Genomic DNA, 26,433 nt, shown 5'->3' with positions numbered 1-26,433 from the left:
TGGATATGTATAATTATCACAATGACATGTTTTCAAGAAGGTGGTTGAAGGGGAAAAGAGGGAGGACTTTTTTTTTTGGAGTAATGGCAAAAACTGAATATTTTGTGCATGTAAATACAGTCATTGTGCCAACCAAACAGGGGAAATCCCTTTTTCTATTTCAGTTCAACAAAGCCAGCTGGATAAAGTAAAGGGTTCTCTAAATTTGATGTGGAGGAGTTTGACCAGCCTGTCCTCGACCACATCCTCAACCTCAACAAATTTGGAATGAGCACTGACTCACTAACGCTTCTGTGGCTTCAGGGGAGATTTACCCTGCTGAAAAAAAGATTACCAGAAGAGTAGAAACTGTTACAGACTGATGTCATTATCACAAATTGACACAATGTTCTCTCCTTTTGATTGAATCTTGAAAACCAGGATGGCATACTTTGGCAGTGTCTTAAAATTTATAAAATGAATAATCAAACAGAAAGGAGCTACTGTAGTAAGAAATTGTATATCAGAGTAACATTACAGCAGCTTTTGCTCGACAATTTCAACGTAAAAATCTAATTTTGCCAGTCTTTTGTCACCAGTTTCAATCCTCCTTAGTGTCAAAGAGTGCGTCTTTGATCTGAATCAGCCTCTAAAATACTCCTCTTTTAGTCGTCAACATCCGTGATGAAACACATTAACTTGTCACTGCACTGCATAATGTTTCTCCCTCTGGACTTTCTATAAAATTCTGACTTGCTGTTGGCAATTTGCATCTGAAAAACCTCCGACTGAATGCTGCTGTTTGCAGAGTTTTATACATCATGCATGCTACGATCCAAAATTGACCCCGATCTTGTTTTGCAGAAGATGAACACGCCTCGGAGCAAGATTCAGATCAGTGGGAACTATTGAAGTTACTGGTGATACTTAGTTTAAAATCTGACAAATCGGCTGCGGTCATGAAAAATGAAAAAAAAAGAAAAGAAAAAGCGCTGCCTCTTATCATTTGATTTGCGGAACAAGGGGCATTTATTTTTGGAGCGTGTCAGCTTATTTTATTCATGTCTCACTCAGTCTTTCCTTGAGTTCAACACATCCAGGCTGTAACTCCTCTGGCAGTAGTTAACCTTACAGAAGAGCAGAGAGGTGCAAAAAGCAGCAAAACATACAACTCCATCTGAGGGATTCATAGTAGCATTTTACCATTTTCTGGCTTTTGATGCACCTCAACATCACTGTATTGAATTCATACTGAATAAAGACTGAGATACTGACAGAGGAGATAGGTTGCTGTCTTGCACTCCACAGGTTTGGAATGATAGAGGAGAAAAAAATTGGATACAGCAGGCGGAAAAACTGACTGATAAGGGTTCACTTTGCACGGCTGCTCTCTAAAGATGGCTCCCGTGCTGCTCTTTTTATGTCTGACATTCGGGCGAGACGAGGAGGAAGTCATCAGGATACCCATGTCATGTTTCAGAAATGAAATCCCGCTGTAGGATTTAACAATATTTAGACGTTTTACAGTGTTTATGATCCCTCTCTGGATGTTACTTTGGTTCTTAGACTTTTCAATGATGAGAGCACTAATTCAATGGACTGGACTATGTGATTTAACTTTCCATCCATTTCTTTGAGCCAAGGACTCTCATATTTTATGAACAAAGGCCTTAATTCGGCTCATTTGAAGTGAATGTTGTATTCGGCTGCTTTTGATCTGAGGGATAATGGCCAAGCACAGGTTAGACCACGTCAGTACGTCTCCCAGAGAGACCAGCACTTGACCCTAACTGCCCAGTGGTTCTTTCCAACCTCATTTATCTGAACATCCCATTTCCCAGGCGTATATCTACTGAATTAACCTCTCTTGAACTGAATCATGAAGTGTATTTGCCGAGCACAGCAACCTTTAGGGCAGCGGAACAAGCGCTGGCTGTAGCGCTCGCAGGGAGACCTGGTACTGTAATTGTCAGGACTCTCAGAGGCAGAAAATTCACAGAGAGATGATGGTTGGTCCAGCAAAAAATGTGGTCTTTGGGCAAATAGCACGCTTTTGTAATTACCTCATACCTCCCTACCTTCCTCTACCAGAGATTGGAGTACCTCTAGCCACCCTTTCGTGCTGGAGAACCCAGCAAATGGTAAAGAAACATACACAGCTGGTACCAATTTTGTGTGTCACCAAGATATCCACACTTTATCGGCAACAAGTAATAACAGGGTTAGAAAAACATCATGTTTGGCTTCATATAGCCTGTTTTGGTCACCACAAAAACAGCTGAAAATCTCCTTTAAAAAACACACCTTGTTATATGGCCAAAAAAAAACACCTGAAGATGGTACGCCTTCACGTGAAAAATGTCCACCATGAAAATGTCTGGAAACATCCCCATGGTGTCAAACTGCATCGATTGGCAGCCTTTGACTTGTGATAACAGCATCACCTTCCCTCCACCTCCAAATGTGGAAGTCAGCTAATATACATTTAATATGAACGCGACATGCCACATTTGGTAAAAATGTCAACCTTCGACGTGTCTCCCGTATGCAGAAACATTAAATACTAACATTATATGCGGGCAATTGGGCTGTGTTAAACACTCAAAAAGGATGTTGTTTAGATTATTTGAAGTAATTATTTTCCTGCATCAAATTATGTTGTTGTTGGATTGTTATTACGTGTAACTGCATTTCAGATCATACAGGAAATTATGGGGTTCTTTCCTGTGTTGATTTGTGTTGTTCTGCCGCCAACTGAGCCTTCTTTCACACAAGCGTTTGAACTCATCTCTCCTGTTTGACATCTGTGAGTTTTATTAAGTCGGATGTTATGTGATGCAACCGTACAGCAAGTCGTCTTACGTTTGTTTGTTGTTCGAGTGTAAGCGGGGAAGTACACAGTGGATCAATGAGCGAATAAGACAAGAGAGCTGCGGCGTCTTTTTAATCATCATGACAAGAGAGCTGCAATCCTAAAGCACACAAAGCTGAATCCTATTTCAGTTCAGTTTAAAGACGCAGAAAGTATTTTACAACCCAACAACACGGAATAATCACAAAGGATTGTTCAGGAAGAATTTGATGGCGAGTTGTTAATCAATTACAATAATTCAGCAGGTACTTCACAAGGAAGGGAGGCTTTAAAGATTAATTCTCGTTCCACACTTTTCAACCAACTGTAGTTTCCGATAGAAGACTCCTCTACAAGCAAATAACATAAAAAAGTTAAAAATCATGACTGAGCAGGATTATTTCTGCACTATTTTTCTGTTTGAGCTGTTTTTCTGAAGGTAACCGCTGCATTGGGTGACCATGGTTGTAGATTTTATCAACAGTTTTGTTTAAAAAACAGATATCAATATCAATATTAAAACCTAAAATATCATGCAGATTAAGTCAGGTGGCAAAAAGACAGGAAAATAGATAAGCCGGCGTGATAATGGCAACAATGATCGATGATAACACACATAATCAGCAGAGATCAGACATTATCTAAGACATACTGTATATTAAACACATATATTAAATTGAGCAGCTTATCTTCTCATCATATCGCATCATTAAAGCTGCAGAGTGGGAAGGATTTTTAAATTGGTGTTAAATGAGCAAAATTAATCCCTATAATTCAACGTTGTGAAAATCTCGTCTATTGCTCCACATTTTTTAATCTGGAGCTCAGCCGGAAGGTGTGACCTTGGGTTTTTAAACTGCCCATACCTCCCCGAGTCCACATTCAACGCTCTTCATGTTTTCATATTTATCTAGAATAAAACAATAAGGTTAGTACAACTCGAGCCGGATGTTGGTTAAGCCTGGGTGATGCTTGAGACTGGACTCTGCAGTGAGGAACAACCTTTTGAGGTCAGCGTTAAATCGAACTATTAAACAAACTTTATTTGTTCCGATTCAGTTGCCACTATTTCTCATCCTACTCTTTGAGCTATTCCATTTCAGCAGAAGTTTAAAAGCAATTCGGTACTTCAGTTGTTTCCTACAATTTGCAACTGTTTTACACTCACAGAATGGAACGGCAGAGTGAAAACAGAGCCAGAATTCACCTAAAAGTAGTAATGAATCCACCGTTAGCAGGAGTCACACGGATGAATGCACACCTATTGACACTTAGCCGCCCATAAAATGGTTGCCAGTCCCACAGTAATTATAACAGGTGAGGTCGGCTGTCTTTTCGTTCGTTCTGTTGGAAGGAATTCTTGGCCGCAACTCCCAGTGGTTCTCCCCGCTGACATTTTCATATTGGAGCAGTGACTTTAGCATTCAGGAAAACAACAAGGTCGGGTTGCGTATATTAGTCTTATCGGTATTTAAAGAGCCTTGATTCTCCCTCGGAAAACAGAAGGACATACCAAGTCTGAGCAAACAACCTTACAAACAAAGAATACACTGAAGAAAAGCCTAACATGGGGGTTCTGATGTCTTGTTTTTTTAAACTTTATAATCAAGTAAACTCTGCTCTCCACGTCCGCCTACTGCATGCGACCATCGTAATGCATTTAAAGGGCTACTGCAGCAAATTTGTTTTGCATTTAAATTAGGGTGGAGGACTTGCAAGAAGAAGAAAGAAGGGAAACGTGTCAAAATCAAAACAGCAGATGCCGAGGAACTAGATATGAAAACACTTGATACAATTCCCATAATGCAACTTGTGGTGTCTGTCATTAGGATATCACATTAATGACATCACTGTGACATCACATGGGTTATATTTTTACATTTTCAACTTCAACTAAGAGCAATCCAAGGATCACAGATAATAAATAGGGAGGGAAAAGGAAATAAATGCATTATTTAAAGCTGATATACTGTGAAAATGTGTACTTAGCAAATAAAAGGTTGAATCTACAGAGGCAGACGTATTCACAGTGATTGTAATTGACATTAAGCCCTTTTAAAAAGAAAATTGTTTTAAGTACTTGATTAATCCGTTCTGCTACATTCTCAGAGCAAACTATTGAAACAGTAATTCAGCATTTTCCTCTGATAAAGCAGTTTTTGCTATTGCCATTCTCATCACTGAGTGTTTATTCTTCCTATGAAAAGGTCCTCTGGTTCTCAGATAGCGACGAGTTTTACCTTTGCAGCAGCAGCAGCAGTGATTTGTTTGTAACAAACAGAAGAGGAGCTGCGTAACAATGAGCCGTCACAGCCACTGTGGCAGAACAGAGAAGACAAATACACAGAAAATCAAACACTCCTCTCAAAGTGATGGATTCTGTAAAGCAGCTATTGGTTGATTTGGGATGATTAATATTGAATTATTGACAGATGGAGGGTAGCAGAACAGATTATTGATCATACAGAACATTTTGGGAAACAAAGTAATGGACATTTAATTATTTATTCTTCCAAATAGCGCATCCCTTACTATCGAAAGCACCTCAGTATTACTGATTTTTGATGGAATTATCAAAGTTAGGTACATTTTGATTGTGCCGGAGTTACTTTTGGTTTTTACATTTACATTTTGGGCATTTATCAGACCAAAGCGACTTACAATAATGCACACATAAATTCACTGATGGTGGTGGCTGTCATGCAAGCTGCCGATCAACTCATCAGGAACAGTTTGGGGTTCAGTATCTTGCCCAAGGACACTTTGACATGCAGACTAGAGGAATAACACCAGCAGCCATATGATTTACATTTTTATTTGTTGTTTTAAGGTTGGATTAAATATTGGTGTTGTTACTGAGTCTGAACATTTTGATAAAAATACCAAGGTCTGTCCGAGCTCCATGTTAACCCAAACCCGAAAAAAACAAATTAGGCTTTTTTTCCTGCCATCTGCTGACCTGACAATCCAGGGATTCAACCCCTGTCTGGTGTGGCTGTGTGTGTGTGTGTGTGTGTGTGGTATTGTTATCTATAATTGTGAAAGTCTGATAATATTGTGGGGACCAACAACTTTGTGGGGACCAAAATGCTGGTCCCCACAATGCATATCATTAAGTTTATCGGTTAAGACTTGGCCAAAGGTTAGTGTTAGGGAAATAGTTGTCGGGATTATGCTGCAGAAAAATGAATAAAAGTGTATTAAATGTCCCTGCAAGTGATGAAAACGAGGATGTCTCTGTTTGTGTGTGTGCATTTAAATGTCTTTGTTATGTTTAAAGAGCGGCAGAAAGCATTTATCCTGGTTAATGCAAAACAGGTTAGAGGGGTAAACTGAAGGACAGATGAGCATAGAGGAGTAAATTATCATATTGTTCCAGGATGAACTGTTGGTTCTGGCTATTATTATTTATGCAGCAGAGAGAGTGAAAGAGGAGAGCAGCAACACAGTATGAAAACAAAAAAAAAAAGATAGGGAGACAGAAAGTGCATTAAAGATACAGTGGGTCTGGTCCAAAGTGCCAGGTGCTGTGAATTTGCTATTTACAGCGCTCTCTTGTTTGTGTCTCTGGTCCTTGTGTTAATGTGTTAAAGTGGCCAGCATGAATAATTGTGAATGTTGATGTGTGTGTGTGTGTGTGTGTGTGTGTGTGTGCACCTGATTGTATTTTTCAGAGTGTGTGGGTCCATGTGTTCTCATGACTTGTTTCTATGTGTGATGGTGTGTATGCATTTCTGCTGGTTGAGTGTAAAGTATTGATGCTCACGTCTGTTCTTTTGTGTGTGTGTGTATGTGTGTGTGTGTGAGTGCTTGTGTAAGCGAGGTTGCGGGGACATTGTTTTCCACAGTTCATTATGGGGACTGACCTCACATCTGGGGACAAGGTGCTGGATTCATTTGCACCAGCTGTTTTGTATTTTCAAACATTGACTTGTGATGACACAAGCAGTTGTGAGTCATTGATTAAATGATTTAACTGGAAATATGTATTAAAACTGCCAAATTTTCCATTGGATTTTTTTTTTAGGTTGGCTGGTGGGAGAACGGCCATCTGCGTCTGCGCTACCATCCGTGGTCACGTTATGGCTCCTTCCTGAAGCCTTTGGATGACGCCCAGCACCTCCGAGTGGTCACTTTAGAAGAGAGGCCCTTTGTCATTGTGGAACCGGCTGACCCAGGCACCAGCTCCTGCATCCGGGACTCTGTACCCTGTCGAATGCCTGTCAACACCAGGTAACCCACCAAAGCCAAAGTTTGGAGGAAAAACATGTAGTTGTTTTACCTCTTATTCTGTTTTGTTTATTGTATCCAAACACTGCAAGGTTCGGTTAAATACTGACAAATGATAGGAGGCAGGAAAAGATCATGTTTTGGCTTACCAGGCCTCCAATAACACAGCCATTTTGTGTCAAAAATATCCAGAGGTTTCGCACCATCTCCTCTCTACTCCTCCCAACACAAACTTTAGCTCTTTATAATACGTTCGTCTCGTAATTTTTACCCCCTTCTGGTACTTTACCTTCACACAAACATGTTCTTTTTACCAGGTCACACTCACACATTGACCACTCGTTGATTGGCAGTCGATTGATTGGTGGTGAAACTGGGGTGCAGTATTATACTTATATGCCTTCGAGAAAACATACAGCACATCTTCAAAGGAAATAGCATTCTTGGTACATTTCCATTTCCATTTAGGGCATTAAGCAGACACTTTGGTCCAAAGCAACGTACAATAAGCACATTGGTGACAAGAAAAAAAACACAACATATCACTGTTGATTGCATAAAAGAAAAAATGGAAACAATTTTCCTGCCCTCATCTGAGCATCGTAGCTGCTATTTATCAAGGATACCTTGAGTGCATAAGTGCTATGATAGTAACAGAAAGTATTCCTTCAGATTTGCACAGCAGAGCTCCTTTGGTGTTACAGAAAATTCAGTTTCACAATGCTAGCTTTGGACCTTCTTGGCTTTTAATGACAGCCTATCTGCCACCAAAGCAAACTGTACAATTCATTTCGATTTGACTCATTGAGAGGATGATGAGAGTTTTTAAATTCTTCAGCATAACAAAAGCAAAAATAAGAGAAATAACAAAAAAAAAGGAATTTTGCAGTGAGCGTAAACAACTCCCCCCAAAAAACTGGCAGGTCAGAATGCCCTGCAGTTTATTATGGCCAGAAGCCGACAGAAACAAAACACTATACTGTATCTGTCACATTTTTCTGTCTGAGAATGGACTGAAGAGGTTTTTATCCACAACAGGAGTCAGTTTCATATAAAACAAGTGATATCTAGCCTTGATGTCTCCTCTTGGTTTCTCCTTTAAATCCTTATCAGCCTTTAAACCTCAGTGGAAAGTGGGAAAGAAGTTTCAAAAAGTGCTTCAATAGAAAACATCCTGAAACCAGAACTTCCGCGCTCTGATCTTTTGTGAAATTGAAATGTCTGGCCAAGCCTCCATGACCAAGACAGTAAATCTTTACCATCTCCAGGTGCAGTGTGCAGGGAGGGGTAGGCTTAAAGAAAGACTCACCGTGTGGGATCAATAGATTAAATCATCACGAACTAACTTAATTTACCAGCAGCAGCTATACATTGAAAAGTCATATGGTGCCACTTAAAAAGCATACAAATTAGAGACACCGCGCTCAACTCATATATGTATCACTTTAGTACGGGGTGCCGATGATTGTATTTTAATTAATCCATACAATCATAACATAGCAATAAAATTTTAATAATGGAGCAAGAGATCCCTGCTGCATCCCTACGACTTCACAAAAATTATGTACACTGAACCATAGGAACACGATGATACTGATTATATACTGATTTCTAACAACTGATATAATATCTAGAATCCGTTGTCAATTAATCTCCTGTTTTATGTTCGTATGCGGTTTAGAGAGAGACAGACTGTGTGTGTGTGTGTGCATGTGTGTGTGTGTGTGTGCACGCTCTGGGCTCCTGCTCTATCCAAGATAAGCCTCCTTCCTGCCAGCCCATGACCTGGCCAATAGGAAGATAACAAGTTCATCCTCCATCAATTTTATTGGCTGAGACAGAAGTTTTGGTCTCTTGTTAATCAACCGACTCTGACCCAGCATTTATCCCTGTGGAGCTCTTTTTCTTTGACATCTTTTTTCTATTTCACATGATAAATGACTTGTATTTTTTTTGCACCGCTCTGTTTAATTGAATTACTGTCTTTTTTTAACCTCACACCGCGTGTGTCCCCTGATGTTGCGAGATGACGACTATTATTTCCTCCTGTCATCACGACCAAGGTCGTGATTTATTTGTTCAGTGCTTGAATTAAACATGCATACAAATCACTGTTACACAACCAGGCACTTAAACCTAAGTGCTTTTTGCTATTAATATTTACCACATTTGATGAGGAACACAACATGCATGTGCTGTGTTTTAATCTCAAATGATCACCTGCCACATAATAACAAAAAAAACCTACTAAGCTCTTAGGCTTCAAAATGACCATGCAAATACATTCATACATTGTTTAAATCCAAACTTCCAGGCATCTTCTGCAAAAGTACAGGAATTAAATGAATTCCCTTAAAATGAGAATACAGTATATCACACTTGTTAACAACCTGCTTCAATATAAGTAATTGTTTTTGTAGCAGTGAATGGAGTCACTCATAGTTAAAACCTGGGAATTATCATCTATTTTGCATTTAATTTCAGCTAATTGTCTTCACTGAAAACAAATCTGATTAAGCGTTTACTACTTGCTCAGCAACAGTTACCAACTAGCATGAGAAGATATTTGTTTACCTGCTCTTAAGTGACTAAAAAAATAATGTTGTTGACTTACCTGAGCAAAATCTATTAATCACTTAACTGTGTCAGTTCAGTTATTTACCTGCTTTCATCTATTCTCTGGTGAACAATGTTATGGCATTATTCATCCGCTGACTGTTATAGTTGGGCTATGTCTACCGAATTGGCATAAGATAATGTCCACAGTGAAACATTTTGATGGGAGTGTGTTTCTGAATTCAACAGTAAGTGATTACCTAAGGCAGGAAGTCAAAGTGTCTTCGCCTCTGCACCACATGTCTATAACAAAATGGTATTCGGCTTCAGAAACTTAAAACAGTTATCTACCTAGCTATAATGAGGGAGCAAAGTTAAGAAATTCTTTCTAACAGCATGATTGAGAGAAAAAAACTCACAGCTGCCCACAGAAAAAAAAAAAAACCCAGAAAATAATGAACCAGATGTAACATGATTGAGGAGCAGCAAAGAAAAAATAAGACTTAATGTAAATTTAATTGCACCCACCCAAGGAGAGAATCAGGACTATTGTTAAAAAAATCTCAACCATGACAAATTTAAATTTCCTATTATCACAACTTTTATTTCCTCTTGTTTTGCTGAAGAAAAATACCAGACTACTTTGTAGAACAATATGTTTAATCAGTACCGAGGATTTAAGTCTCCCACTACCATAAGTTTGATGTTTCGTTGGCTTGTAGTCGAAAAATAATTCACAGAAAGAGCAAGTGTGTTGTGTTGCTAGGTAACAGAGGCGAGAGGTTGCCATAGCTACGTCTCAAACAGGCACTTGGTATGGACAGCTGATGGAGGACACTGCAGCCACTTGACTGATAGTGATCTAAATGTCTCGCATGTGTGACCTGTTCATGAGTGTTTATCAGATGAATTCTCAGAGGAAAGAGGCATTCAGAGGCCAGGGCACAAGTTTTTCAAATTTAGAAGGCATCCAAAAGAACAAAATGCGGTTTTAATATAGCAACCATTTTCTCCCAGAGCTCTCTGACCTGTCAAGCATTGCCTTTCAAAGCCCACCAGCCCAAACTGTCAGTATCGATCCACTCACAGTCCCTTGCCCATAATTCATACCTTCCTTTTCTTGCTATTCTGCTTGCGTTCTCTTCTGTACTCAGCCATCTGTTTGTTTTAATCTCTTCTATCAGACAAACAGCCCGCCCAGGTCAAAGCGTACTTGATAACACATCTTAGAAATTCTGCTCACTACCTCACACATCTGTCTTTTTTCTCACATCGTCTCTTCAGTTTGGTGGTGGATGCCAACGGGCCCATGAAGCACTGCTGCAAAGGGTTCTGCATCGACGTCCTCAAGCGACTGGCAAAAATTGTGGGTTTCACCTACGACCTTTACCTGGTGACCAACGGGAGGCATGGAAAGAACATTGATGGGGAGTGGAATGGCATGGTCGGAGAGGTGAGGATCTCCGTTTACATTTTGATATTTTAACAACATATGTACTCCTATAAGAATGCCTTTAACACCCAGAATAAATACAACTTTATGTTTCTTTAGGTTCATTTGGTGTGCTTGGGTTTAGAGGCAGAAAGCCACCTGGTTAGGGTTTGGAAAAGATCATGTTTTGGCTTTGTTGAAGTGCGGCTGTTGGCTTGGGAGCCTTCTCGCCATCTCTCCTGATTTAAAAGTCAGGTCAAACATGTAAACTGAACATGATGTGATGGTTATTGTACAAATGTCAATTTGATATGTAGGTCTATGACACTATTGAATGTAAGGGATGTGCAGAAATGGTAATCGCCAACATTTTGGCAACTTTCTTTTTGTGATCTTCTCAGTTCAGTAAATATGAAATGAGACCGTATATCATTAGGTCTTTTTTTGTAGGTTTTATCTGGTGTTAAGCAAATTATATGGCAAATAAAAGAAGCCAGAGATCTTGGATGTTCTCTTTTTCAACTGTGTTGAACAAATTAATCAATAATCGAAATACATGGCATACAACTTACAACTTATCTATTGATCTGTAAGTGGTTGCAGGTCTAATTCTATCTATCAAAGCAACATTGCAGTCTGGCATTTCCCACAGCGTATTTGTCACATGTAATATAGGTGCTAACTACAAACAAAACTCATTACCACATAACAATGTTTCGAAAACTTGTTTCTTGAAGTGAACATGGATGTAACACTGCAATTCAACCCGCTGACGGAAGTTACATTGTGCAGAAAGACTAACTATCCCTGCCTCCACCTGTTGTGCAAAGCTAGCCTAACCTCATATCAACCCCACCTCCATACATAATGCACACACACCTAAGATTGCCATCAAGTGTCTCACTCTATAAGAGAGATAACAAGCATTTTTCCCAAAATAATAGGCAAGTTACAGAAAAATGCAAAATTTGCCATCTTGAAACATTAATAAGCAATACAGAACCCACAAATAAACACCTCAGTGACAGCAACTTGGGTGAGAGATTAAACGCAAGTTGATAAAACTGTTTTCAGTTGGGTCTTGAAAGAAGACACAGTTTGCATATTGCAACTCCTCTGGGAGTTTATTCATGAGTATAGACCACACATACACCGTGACCTTTTTTTGTGTGTATGTCTCAGTGAGATATTGTTGCTATGTTTTTAATTCTCTATTTTCACTGTACAGTAGTATTGTCTTCTTTCTCATTCTTTTATTTTTTCTTTTTTTTTTCTTTTTTTTTGTTTGTGTTTACAAAAAGGGGGTCTGATCCAAGAGCTCCTGTGAAATTCTTTTTATCCCGCCTCAAATCCTTTAAAACGCAACCCAGCGAGAGAGGATTGGGCCCGAATTGAAGAAGAGGAGAGGAAATATGGAGAGAGGCTGTCAGAAAGATTAGTGCTGGAGAAACTGAGAGAGGGAGAGGACAACACAGACTGTTTGTACATGACTGTGTGTGTGTGTTGGCAGATACGCTGCTGTTTCCATGATGCCAATCCCCCTCTGGTGGCTGGATTAATGGAGTTGGTTTAACATGGGTTAGACGGGGGATGCAAATGGTGTGTGTGCGTGGTCTTGTGCCTCTATCACTGTGAGGACCAGTTTCAGTTTTTGACCTTTAAGAATGGAGACATTATTGGAGAGGACAGTGATGGTAGGGCTCACTTCTTCAAAGACTCAGGGTTTGAGACTTTGTTGAAGGAAAATGGTTAAAGTGAGGTTTAGTCCATGATTAGGCAAATCAAATAGTTGACTCCTATTTTATAATCATTTACTTAAAACTCTATTTACTGAGTAGCAACTATTTTTATTGTCTTTTCATCATCATATGCTGTTTTTCCACTAGCACTTGTTTGTTGGCTGGGGACTTGTTTCAAAACTTTTGAAAGAATCTGAAACATCTCAAAGAAAAGTTTAAATGGCTCCATACAACATAATTGTCCAGCATAATCCAAGTCCCAGGAAGCCCTAACATCATAGATTCAATTGAAAATATGTTGAAGATACTGTAGCACAGACCTGGACATGTTGAATCAAACCTGATGTCTCGTCTGCACCACATTAAGAAACCTTTGTTGTGTAATCATCAAAAGTCTAATCTGTAACAATAACCAACTCATCAAATACTGACGCTTTCGTGTGATGGCCGTCAATATTTGACAAGCCTTGCAACATATGCAATTTCGGAACTCCGATGGCCAATGTTTGAGAGCTTCTGGTGTAGCCGAGGGGTATCCAGATAACGGATATCTGGACCAAGACTTTCTGAGGGCTATGCCATTTCTGATGTCCACACAGACTGTTTAATAGCAAGCAACCAAAGGCCACTCAAGCATGATTGGTCAATACTACTCAGACTACAATAAGAAACAAAAACGCTCTCAATACCAAATTCTTGTCCTACATATTCATCACTCCTATGAAGATATCTGCTTATAAAGACTAGATCTACATGATCACAGTCCAAGCTGACCAGTGGCAGTTTCCGAGGTCTCACATTGTTTCTTAGTCGACATAACCCCAGATGGTACTATAGTTGGACTGAGTGTAAGCTAGTAAAAGCATAGTATATATTAGAAAATGCTAAGCACATAGCCTGTGAAGTTTAACTCCAGCTTTAGGATTAGAGGTTTACATACATGGTGTGAAACCATGTATGTGGTATGGTGGCAGACGAACATGTGTGCTGATGGACAGCTGAGATCTCACATCCTCCCAGTCCTTGGTTGTTTTGTTGTTGCTTCCTGTGGCAGTAATTGTTATTAACAGAACATGTTTTTCCTTTGTCTGCCTTCCTCTTCTTACCTTCATTGTTTGTTTTTATTACTTTATATTAGCTAAACTCCTGTCTCATCCAGACAAAGTAAAATCTCTCCAAGGATAATGGGCCCATCTTCCGCCGACTTGTTCTGTGTCCTTGTACCCGCAGTGAAACCCTACGCTTGGGCGATCATTTCTGCTATTTCTCAGAGTATCATTCCGCCTTGCTCTCTTTGTCCTTCTTCATCACATGAATGCCTACCAATAAGGTTGTAATTACTTCCGTCCTTAACATTTTCTCCTCCTATGATATGAATCACCTTGGTATTCTATTTTTTGTTCCCAGTATATAATGCAGCGATGAAGCACTTCCTGAATGTGTCACAGGTGTTGCTTTTCAGACAGTATTCAAATCATTTAAATGACCCAGTTGAATGAAATTGAGTAATTATCATAGATTGATTGATCTCGACAGGCAGAACAGCAACTAATCAACACGGTACCAAAAATGTGAAAACCTGTGCTTCATCACACTCTTGTGGAAACTTTAAAGTGTCTCTGGAGGCCTCAAAGACAAACTATTGATTTTTTGCGAAGTAGACACAAAAAGTTCCCTCCTGCACTCATTCAGAGCAGGTTAACCGAGCGCACGTTGTTTTGGCTGCACAGCTTTCTCCTTTCCTGCCTTTCAGCCAGCCATTAATTCCCATGATTGTATTATGTTGTGGTATTATAATGAATAATGATATGACATGCAAAGTCTTGAAACCTGCTTAATAAAGACCATCCATCACTCTGAACATATATTTAATTATATAATGTAATTATGTTATGATGTCATTTCATAGAAGTGCAGGAGGAAGTATGAAATTGTTAGAAAAGTCTCCAGCTTGATACTCTTCTAGCTCATTAGACATCCTGAGAGGTGCACTGTTTTCTACTTTTACCTTTTCTTTCTATCTAATGATACAATTTACAGCGATTACTAGGAATCGTTGAAGAATCTGTGCAGTTCCTAGTTGCCCCATCAATAGTGGTAACTTTGCAAAAAAACTGAATGAGCTGAACTTAATCCTCATACCCATGCTGCTGACACTGAGTCACAAGATTCGTCTATATGTCACAAGGAAGTCTCTCCAATCATTTGTCAGACAATCGTTTCCTCCCATTACGCAGACAACTGAAGAATTTATGTAACACAAGTACTGGCATGATTCTGGTTTTACTCAAATCAGTAAAGCCTTAAATTTCTGTGTCACAGACTAATGTAATGTGATTGAAACTGGTCATAATCCATATTCACATGCTTGTTTAAGTTTTCCCCATGATAGTTTCCAACATCATCGCCTGCTACTGCAACAGTTTTTTGAGGCAGTCTATCAAAACTTAGCTTTTAGAGATTCCCATCAGAATTGAAATGTTCCGCATGAAATAATTATTCCTATTAAACAAGTTTTCAGCCTGTGATGAAATGTGTTGCCATTAGCTGATTTCATGTTCAGAATGGGCAATATTTTCTTTTCTTTTGTCTTGATCTGTGACACAGCTATTACTTTCAGTTGACATTAAGTTGCAGTGGCAGCTGTCGGGAGCAGTTAACATTACTCTTGACTTTAATTGTTGTTTTTCCTGTAATTCCGCTAATAACAACCAGTAGTAAGTTGATGTCATCACACTTGTACTTGCAGGGATTCAGAGATCTGGAGCACAGAGTGGTTAAACATCTGTGCAGTGTAACATTTTGATGTCTTAACAGTCTAGTTGGTTGGTTCACATGGCCAATGGCAGCCTAAATGATGCGGGAAACAGCAACATTAACAACCTACAATCTTGAATCTTGAAAATGCCAAGTTACCCTTAATCACCAATGGTAGAACTCAGAGTAATGAACTTTTCTAGGGACTTTGTGCATTTTAATGCCTCAGCTCACCTCTCGACTTGTTGTTGTTTTTCGACCAAAACAAGTGTCGCCCAATGCTGTTTCGAAGGGTCACCATCAGTACATGCTGGGCTTTGCGCCACACATGCTGATTGAAATCGCTTCAGCAGAAGAAAGCAACTATAGAGAGCTGAAGTTCTGCAACTTTTCCAACTTTCTATGGATAATAACTGCATCATTTTGTCCCCCTGTATTCTGCCATCACTACAGACTTATTACAGACATATTTGATCTATTGAGTGGCTGCACAGGTTTCATTTGCGCTCTCCGGGAGGAGTCGCAGATTCTGTCATGGCTGAACAAAGGAAAAAGTGGCACCTTCATCCCAAATTGCATCAACAGAAAAATCTAAAGTTAAAGACATCACCACGCTGCTACTAGTTTTTGATTGACAAGTGATAACTGCGTGGTGCAGTACATCAACACAACAATGCATCAATGAGCGCTGAACACTTAAGATGTCAACAGAAAAAGAGGACATACAGGATTGTGTCTTTAAGAGCTGCTGAAAGGCGTCTCAGTGGTGTCTGGTGAGGCGCCGCAGAGCCTTTTGTCTTCACAGAGATTTGGGGCCAGGCCAGGACTCAGACTAATGAACTTTTGGTCTGCGGCCAGCTTCTCTAACCTCCACAGTCCCTCAACCACAGTCAAGTAACCTCTGTTTCCTGCCAGGTGAAACACGACAGAGCTGTGAATCCCCTCACGTCCTCACCTCTTGACCACCTGAGCCTCAATTACAGCTGTCAGAGGGGCTCTGAGGAGGAACTCAGCCCAGTTTCACACCACATGCCCAGACAAAATAAAAACGAAACCCACTCAGATTTATTCAGTCAGTCATTCATCCAGCTCATAGACAAAGCCTATGAAGTGTTTTTTTTTTCAAACATCACTGAAACGTGTGCTTTGGAATTCTTATTTTCAAAGACTCTCTCCGTGTTCGCCACTTCTATGCACAGCACAGTCTTAAGGCAACGCTTTGTACGAGGGTGTAGAGATCACAGATGTCATGATGTTTTTCAATGATTAGATAAAAGGGACACAGCAATAGCAGGGATATGAACTCATCAGATCAAATTAAGATATAATATTTAAATTTAGTCATTTTTGGTAAAAATACTCTTTTGATCTTTGTGTTAAAACTGTTTTGAGCTCTTCGAGTCAGAGAAGATCTCTCTAACGTCAGAAGTCTTGTTTTCCAGGTGGTGTCCAACAGGGCTGACATGGCCATTGGTTCTCTTACCATTAATGAAGAGAGGTCGGAGGTCGTAGAGTTCTCTGTTCCGTTCGTGGAGACTGGAATCAGCGTCATGGTTTCTCGCAGCAATGGCACCGTGTCCCCTTCTGCTTTCCTTGGTGAGTCATTGTCTTGCATTCACCCTGTACCATTTAATGAAGTACATATTTATCTGCAGAGACTCAAATCGACAGGATTTAATGGTTTGGTAAAAAAAAGAAAAAACCCTTAGCTGCATGTGTGTCGAACATTAGTCAGTTGTAGTTCAGAGAAAACATAATATTACAAAGTACGAAGTACCAAAAATAGATTTACAGACAAACATCAACTGCTGCCAACCCTGTCAGGCTCTCAAAGACGAGATGAGCCTCCGCAAAATGGACTTTAATGGATGAAGAAAAAGTCATAGTCACCTGTGGATAGAATATAGCTGTGGACAGATGTGAAACAATCTAACATTTCAGATAGACTGTACAAAGTTCAGTGTAAGGTTTAATATAAGTTCTATACAATATGACCAATATAAAGCAAAAAGAACGCACTCGATATAGATCGAGGTGTATTTATTTGAGATCTGTCTCAGCCAGTTGGTTCACATGTTGTCCTCTTTCTCTCTGTCCTACTTTAAGTGTCTGTGTTTTTTTAATGAAACCAAAAGGGAATTTCATAGTTTTATTTCCATCATTGTTGTGTTATTTTCTCATGTAGCTTTAGTATATAGTCAAAACTTCAACTAAATTAACGTAATGTGATATATGGATTATCTCTCATATATTGTTTAAGTGGAGACTGAAAAAATACTTATTGGTATGCAACAGCCTGGAATCCATGGGGAAAAAAACATCCCAACCTGTTGTACATTTATATCTAAAACAACTCGTCATGCAGGGTTTCTGTCTTTCTATTCAACCAAATTATGTAAACGTTAGATTCTAATTGAGCTGATCATTCATGGTGGTTCAGACTTAACAAATTTGATTATGAATGAAATATCGTCCTGAAGAGACAGTGATAAAAACGTATTGTATTCCTGTTCCTCTAATCAGTGAACAGTGGCACCCTAAACCCGGACAGATAGTGTTCGGATTAAGGCCCCCCGACTATTTTTATAACTGGGACGCGCAGTTTAAAGCGGTCACAAAGCCTAAATTAATTGCCTGAATGATCAATGATCTCGCTGTGAGACGATCACATTACATTTTGGTCGCCTGTCTGCAGTTTGAGTGGGTCCATGCTCTGATTCCCCAATATGGCTGCTGTCATAACTCTGTTACAAACTGTACTGAGTTTGTTTTAATACTATTTGGGTTTCTATTTTACATGCTGTGGCTGTAATTGTAGTCTTGGCAGATTAGTGCTGAACTCCACTGCAGAGCAGACACATTATTGTCTGCAGCTTCCAGCCATCTGCAGCTCCATATTGTTCTTTTTCTTGTTACTTTGTGTTCACAGTAGAATTGCATTTACATTTACATTAAGGTCATTTATCAGACACTTACAGTAATTCATACATACATTCATACACTGATGGCACGTGGCTGCCGTGCAAGGTGCCGACCAGCTTATCAGGAGCAGTCTGGGGTTCAGTATCTTGCCCAAGGACACTTCAACATGCAGACCAGGGGAATCGAACCAGCGACCTTCCAATAACAAGATGCTGGCTCAACCCTTGAGCCACAGCCACCCCGGACAGAGTAACGCTTAGTAACCTTATTTTCCTTCTAGTCAACATTGCTGATGATGGCATCTTCTCATTTGAATAAACTTTATTGGTATTTATTGGGTTCAGTTCTTAAATTCAGTGTGAGGTGTGAAGATAAAGGTTGCGGGATCTTGTCTGCAGAGAAGCAAGTTAAATGTGCAGTGTGAATTGACCCTGAACCAGCAGGAGTAAAACCAACATTTGTCCCTTGTCCATTATCACCACCAAGATGCCCTTTAGCAAGACACTCAACCCCAAACAGCTCCAGCGGAGCAGCTCAGTGGCCTACACATCAGACTGCGGTGTACAGGACAGCTCCCAGGTGTAAATGTGCAGCTGAGTGTGAACGGGACCTTTCTAAAAAACACAGTGTTGTTCTCAGCTTAGTGTCCCCGGTTAAATGAGGGAGTTAAAAAAGCTAAAGCCTAAAATGCAGCTTGTCTTTTGGTTGTTTTGTATTCTCGTTTACACTTGTGGAAAATGGTCTTTGCAAAGGATTTCTGTTTGTTGAACACTACACGATTGTGTGTTTTCAGAAAGAGGAGACAGAGGGTGGAAATTCAGGATGTGGCGTGTATTGTTCATGTTCAATAGCATTAAAACCTTTCTCATTGCAGCTGTAACGAGAAAGACAAATGCTAAAAATCCAAAAACCACATGGATCTGTGTGAGCTGCCGTCACATAAAACTGCGTATTATCTCTAACATTACACATCAAAAATGTATTTTATCACATGTGGAGATGCACATACAGCACATATAGCACCTTTGAGCAAAAACGACCCAAGAATGTAAGACATGTTATCACTGGCTGTTAATCAGCAGTGTTGAAGTGTTAGAGATTCGATCTTGGTCGTTTAATGTGCAGATGTAGGCCTTTGAAGGGGTACAGTATTACAGCAGCAGCTCAGATAACTTACATAACTCTGTACAGTGTGTGTAAATGATCTTAAATTATGTAAAAGGCCTTTTCCCAATTGCTTTGTCTCCCGCTTGAAAAAAGGTTCACACTCCTGACTTTGCATCTCAAAGAAAAGAGCTGCCTCCACAGACTTTAGATTTAATATTCTCTGTATCCAAATGAGCTCCCGCAGTGAAGCAGCTTCTTCTTCTTTTCCCATTTTCTGTTTTATGCTCCAGAAAAAGTTGGCCTCTCCTAAAGATAACACCTTCTTAATTTACAAATCATCTTAGACTAATTCCAGACTTTTTCCAAGCATGAAGAGATGGAGAGATGAGGGTGAGAGGGGGCTGGGGGGGAGAGAGGGAGGGAGAGAGAGAGAGAGAGAGAGAGAGAGAGAGAGAGAGAGAGAGAGAGAGAGAGAGAGTCTTGTTATGTACCAATATAAACACAAAGGACTGGGGGAGAGGTTGAGTGGCTTTGATAGAGCGAGCGATAGGGCTGCTTCAGATATTTTCAGACGTTCTCAGATGTTTTAATCTGAGCAGCGGCTGGTTGGCATGCTTCTGTGTGTGTGTGTGTGTATTGTGTCAGCCAGATGAGACGATAACCCGTAGCAAAATGACTTGTTAGCACAGAGCAGCGTCTCGGGCGACTACTTTTTGAACCCTCCATCTGTGCTGTGTAAACCTGCCGGTGTGAATAAACCACAGAGTACATCCTGCTCACGTCGATGACACGCTGGAGGTGTCTTTGAACTTTTACAAAACCTCAAACAGTTTGAATTTGTCAATCAAAGACGGGTAAACATCAGGAAATCTGTCAATCTGTCAAATCGTCAGGATTAGTTTGCAGTTGGAGTGCTTAATTGACATAAATCCTGATTTCCGTAGACATTTCCTTTTTACTTGTTGACCTGATTTCCCTTTATAATAACTTAATAGATAGATATTTGTAATTTACACTATGAAAGCAATAAAGTAAATATTCTCTTAACATCAGACTTGTGAAACACAGATACGGAGAAAAACTGAAATAGCAGAAGAAAGTGATTAAAAACTAATATAGAAAATGAACCGACATATATTATTAAGACGCCAAAGCTCAGATATATTGTACCACTATTAAATTATGTAACAGTTAATGAAAATTGAAAAATTGAGTGTTGGCTTTTGTTGAAGAGAAACTTTCAAATAGTTCAGCGGCATTTACCTTTAACCCACCAACGGACAAGATGTGCAAGTCTCCTTTAAAACGGTTTGTAATATTTTATGACATGCTAGACTGCTTTGAGTGTTGCTCAAGGGTTGAAGGACCGACTTGGACCCTACAATGACCCAGTGACCCGGACAGCTGACCCGGTGTTCCCCCTCTGTTGGTGGTCTTGTGTTTATGCTATCTGGCTGCTGTAGTAGCTTGATATTCAATAGGCACGACAGTTATATCGATCTATTCATTAAATCCTCACCCGGAAAGCAAATGAGAATACTTCCCAAATGTCAGACTGTTGTTTTGAATGATAACGTAAAGAACAGAGTCAGTTAGGGCGTTTTCACACCTATATTTTGTTTGATCTGGTCCGAATCATATTACAGCATATTGCCTCGAGTTTGGTTTGTGTTCACACAGCAGCATTTACAAGTGGACCAAAATGTGTGATGCGCGCGGAAACTGCTCTCTAATTGGTCTAAATTTCGAAAATGAGGCAGCAATTCAGCTGAATTTAGCACCAAGCAGACAGGAAGTCAAGCACTGAGACAACAACAATATGACATCCGGTTACTTTTCAAAATAAAACACTCCGTGTTTACACCAGCACACAAATCTCAAAAAAGAGAGTCGTTGTCGCGAGTGATCATGTGATTATAGCGGAAACTCCTCGGCCTCGAGACGCAGCTGTCTACTGTGCTGCGCCGTGTCCGACTCAAAACGCAACCTAGGTTACCGGACGGCGGATGGCAGAGCAAAACACCTGATCGGGCCGTAACGCAGCGGACACGTATCCAGTAGAAATTTGGGGTTAAGCAGTGATGCTTCCTGCAGTTGGGTCGGATCGAGTTGGATCATGTTCTCACCACAAACGAAGTGTACCAGAGTTTGTTTGGAACCAGACCGAGACCACCTCTTCGACAAGGTCTCGGTCCGGTTGTTTTGGTCCGCACCCGAGTGCGATTGATGTGTTCACACCTTCCCAAACGAAGTGCACCAAGGGGGTAAATGCTCCAGGGTTCGATTCAACCGAACTAAACAAGGCAGGTGTGAAAACGCCCTTAATTTCATTTTAAAGGCTGTTTTCTTGCCTGAACAGTCGCCTCGAACCCGAAAGCTCCTCTAACAATTAAAGCCGATTGGAGCTTTCTGCATGTTTGCCTCCCACACCAAACGTATCTTTGAGGCACATGAGTTGAAGTCCACTTCAGCTCACCTCATGGATCTGATCTTTCCTCGTACTCCTTAAGGGGTCTATTTCATACTCACACGGCTGCAGTAGTACATCTATCCATCTGTCAGAGGAGATTTAGGAGACAATCTGAAACACGTCATGGTTGGTCGGAGGTGCAGGGCTCCCAAGGCCGCTTTATCCTAACACCGCCGGGCCACAGGGGCCGACACTGACTCTGTACTGTAGCTTTGATTGTGTGTGTGTGGGTCTGAGTGAGTGAATGGGTGGGTGGGTTGTTGTGATGGAAAAGAAAAAAGGTAAGCACAGCCAGAGAGAGGCGAGAGGCAACAGAAATATGTGAAAAAAGGTTGAAGGTGAAAGAAACAATCAGGTGAAGCAAGAGAGGAAGCAGGAATCGTTTGTGATGGAGGTGCATCCAAAAAAAACCTCCAAGGAGTTTAACTAGAGCTGGTTATAAAGAAGAAGAGGAAGACAGGCGAGATATTAAGAAAACAAGCAGTTTGAACACATGATTTGCATGGGAATTGATCAGCTACACATCAACGACTGAGACAAGGAGAAGCACATTTTTAGTTTTACTCTTCAAGCAGCAATATGTGCCTTTGGTTTGGCAGCTCAGGTTGGATGCCAAACGAAAGCGTCAGTATTTGATGACCAGGAAGGAACATTTTGTTGCTTTAATGTTAGTCTGGGTCAACCACGGTCTTTCTGCAGCTTTGATATTTGGTTTACAACACGCCATCAAAGTGTTAATCTTCTGAGCCTCAGTCGGTCTGAGGTAGGATGACAACCAACATGGCCAACGTTCAAGTTCAGTTATTGGGGGCAGTTATTTTCTCATACTGCCGCAATACTGGCTCATAATGGTCGCAGTGTTAGTTTTGGCAATTGAATTTCTTAAGTATTAACCACATGAGACAGAAATCTGCATAATCTAGTTTTCATCTGTTAAATCTAAGTCTTATCTGCATCGTCTGAGCATTATTTTGTCTCCAGCTGTCAGTGTTTTTGGAGGCGGAGGACACTGTTGAACAACATGTGCTTTTTGCAGATGCATGCAGGTTGTTAAATAAGGCTGATGAAATTTACGCTAGGTGTTAAAGTCAGAAACTGAGTTTGCGTGGATGTTTTTTTTCCTACCCAGTCGAGAAAAGGCACCACTGATATTCTTCCTCTGCGTATCAAAGTTTGTCTTAATAAAGCTGAAACCTTTTCTCCCAACGCCTTTCAAAGTAGTGGTGGGAAACATCAGCGATTGGCAACGACAAAACTAAATACATACAGCATTTTTAATTGATTAACAGACATACTTCCTTTGTTCCTAGATAAAGGTAAAGTAGACTTATATTCTAAATGTTTTTCCACGTGTCATTTTTTACCGTACTGTAAATCTAATCTATTCACCGTGACAAACTAGAATCTAGTGGTCCACACTGAGTTGAAGAGCAGCTCTGGTACCCGCTGTCCCTTGATCCAGATTCTGATTTCAGTCACATACTCTCCTGTCAAGCTCTCGGAGCATGAAAACATTTTCCACGACTGTTTAAATATTTAACTGTCTTTTTCAGCTCCCCGTCTTCCTACTTGACATCCTGTGACACTGTTTTTTTTTTCCAGTGGATAGTCGTTTGATGACTCTGTCTGGTCTTGTTCTGCCGTCAGGACTCTTGTTAACAAAGGATTTTTTTTTTTCATGTCAAACATATTAGTATCCATGAACTCTTGCAGGTTGAACTTGGCTTACTGGGAACACACAGTAATGTGCAAAGGGACAATAGTGTTCAGTGTTAACATGTATAAAAACAGGTTACACAATGACTTCTTCCAAAACATCAAAGACAGCGTTGCACAGCTAAAAAGGACCATTTCATCATCACATTGTCAACTGTTTCTAGTCCTGTGTCATTTTACTTTTAGTACAATTTAAACAATATGAAGTCTCAAACACAGGAAACTACACTCTTCTTAACTTATTTAATAGTCCATGTGCACATTAAAAGGCAGTTTTTCATCAAGCATTTGTAAGAAATATAGGACACAAAGGACTGACGCCCAGACATTGAAATTAATGTCTAGCTTTGTGTGTTTACTTCGCTGCTCAACCTTCGCTTTGTGATCAAGAGTGGGTTTGTGTGTTTGAATAATGGAGCAATACAGCACTTTTTCTATTTAGATGGTTGGTAATATTATTATAGTTACTATGACCAGTAACGCATTAGTGAAAGTGTCTGAGAGAATCTATCCACACCACGTCACTTCCACCAGTGTGTCACCACAGAAGTATCCCTGAAGAAGAATTGTGCTGGGGAAATGCCGACTTGGCTGCAGAATACAATAGTAATACTCAAGAGCAAGCTATGTATGAGGAAGCCAATGGAGCTATTTTCAAAGTTCAGCAGACTTTGTTCCTGCCAACACCTTGTTTTTGTGTTTTTGTGTCCATCTGAAAATGTACAGACTAGCTGTACTGACACATTATATGTCTCTATATTTTAAAGTTTGCTGCAAAATTCAAGCTCAATCAAACCTTGAGGACTCTGGATCACCCAGTGAATGAGAAACAGAGCGAGAAAGAGGCAGAGACAGAACCAGACAGAGCACGAAGCTGGCGGGCGAGGCAGGACACAAAGTGTAAGCCTGGATGATAACAAACACTTAAACTGTCAAGGGGCCCAGTAAAGACGGACGTGAAAATTGAACAAGTGCAGAGAAGTAAAAAGGAGCGATAGAGCGTATGTGTGTGTGTTGGAAGGGCTGGTCAGCTGCAGGAGACAGGGCTGTCACTCATATTGGCAATTCAGAGATAAAAGCCTTCGCCAACAAAAGAGAGCTGCGAAAACCTCTCAGGCCAAACCGACGACTGGTGCTTCTACCAGAGTTTCTGTGAATCCCTCTGAATTCAGCTGTGGTCAATATGGCAGGTGACCGGTCAGTGAGGCTGTGGTAGGATGATAAAATGTGCTCTTAATGTTATGTTTAGGACTGGAGCATATTTATCACAGAAGAAGATGGTTGGCCTTCCATCCACCTTTTGTCGTTCTTATTTTCAGTTAATAACAACTTCAGAGCTGAAACACCAAAAATTTGAAAATATCTTATAATATCACACAAAAGCAGAAAGTTTGGTATAGCGATAAAAGCAAAATGTCACAATAGTGTACAAATTAAATACATTAATCATGATTTATCTGTACACAAATTACTACATGAAACAAACATAAACATCAGATTTCCTTTGGGTCTTCTGCAGCCTGTCCTCATCAGAAAAACGACTTTGTAGTTCGACTGTGAAAGCAGCTTATTACGACCGATATTTAGGCTTCCTCTTAGTTGGTGACCTCTGGTGGCCACAGTAATTATTACAGCAGCAAAGTAGAAAGTCAGGAAGAGTAGGGCCATTGGGTCAAACAAGCACAGGACTTCTTAACTTTGACTAACACGGTGAACTTGTGTGATAATGTACCAAACTAAGTCAACCAAAACAAACTGCGATTGACGATGAAGATTGAGATGGTCATGTCATTTTGGTAACAGTGATATACTGTATGTTGCTTTGGGAGTGATTGGCAATCCACCTATTCAATCGTTCAGGTGTAAGGATTTGTTGGTTTTCAAAATGCAAGGTTTGACAGACGCTCATTTACAGCAGCTGCAAGGAGTTTTCCTTAATGTTGGACACAAGCAGCATCAGTACCACCGCCCCACCATATCTCAATCTGGCAACTAGTGCTTTTGTTTTGGAAGTAAGTGACAAACGCTTGGAATTCTGTAGGATTAATTACTGTGATTTGATCATGATGAAACAAAGTAACCTTTGATGTGGTCATTTAGCGATTCATACACTTAGGTAACATGTAATCCTACAGCTAACGGATTTGGTTGCTGGTAGAAGTAATTTCATTGAGAAAGCTGAAGTTATTACGTTTGCAAGTAATTTTGGGATTTCTCTGGGAGTCCGACCCAGCGGCAGGTATTAAGAACAACTATTGAGAAAAACACTTTGTTGCTTCCACAGAGGCATCAGTACTAAACTGAGACCATTTTATAACCAGATTAAAACTCTTTTAAGTACGTTATATAGTCATCTTCTTGCGCCAACTGAATTAGCGCCTCCAGCTGTTTATCTCAGTAAACCAACTTCTAACAACTTTAGTGGATAGAAATGTATTAATTCGCAAAAACAAATGTGTTACTGACAACATCAGTGATGGTTTGTTCTAGTCAAGCATCCCAGAAAGTCATGACAGGGTGAACGAGAGCCAGCTTGAACAATGTTTTATTATTCCAGTTGAGACATGTCCAAATGCCTTCTGTTAAAAGGACCTATCGGCAATCCTATGATTGTATTTTGTTTTCTTTTAAAACTTAATGTGCCAGACTGCATTTATAACCCTTAATACACCAG

At 40.1% G+C, this 26,433-nt stretch overlaps 1 protein-coding gene across 1 annotated transcript in view; it reads left to right on the top strand.

Annotated features, from left to right (window-relative positions):
* Nucleotides 1–26,433, top strand: part of LOC115579192 (glutamate receptor ionotropic, NMDA 2D-like) — a 224,159-nt gene that overhangs the window by 150,474 nt on the left and 47,252 nt on the right. Inside the window, exons 8-10 of the mRNA XM_030412752.1 lie at nucleotides 6,858–7,063; nucleotides 10,901–11,069; nucleotides 16,987–17,140. Coding sequence (XP_030268612.1) covers nucleotides 6,858–7,063; nucleotides 10,901–11,069; nucleotides 16,987–17,140 — 529 coding nt within the window. The remainder of the gene's footprint in view (nucleotides 1–6,857; nucleotides 7,064–10,900; nucleotides 11,070–16,986; nucleotides 17,141–26,433) is intronic.

Source organism: Sparus aurata, chromosome 3, assembly GCF_900880675.1.
Source record: "Sparus aurata chromosome 3, fSpaAur1.1, whole genome shotgun sequence".
Taxonomy (NCBI): Eukaryota; Metazoa; Chordata; class Actinopteri; order Spariformes; family Sparidae; genus Sparus; species Sparus aurata.
The sequence above is the reverse complement of the archived record's forward strand: the minus strand, read 5'-3'. Positions and strand labels throughout refer to the sequence as shown.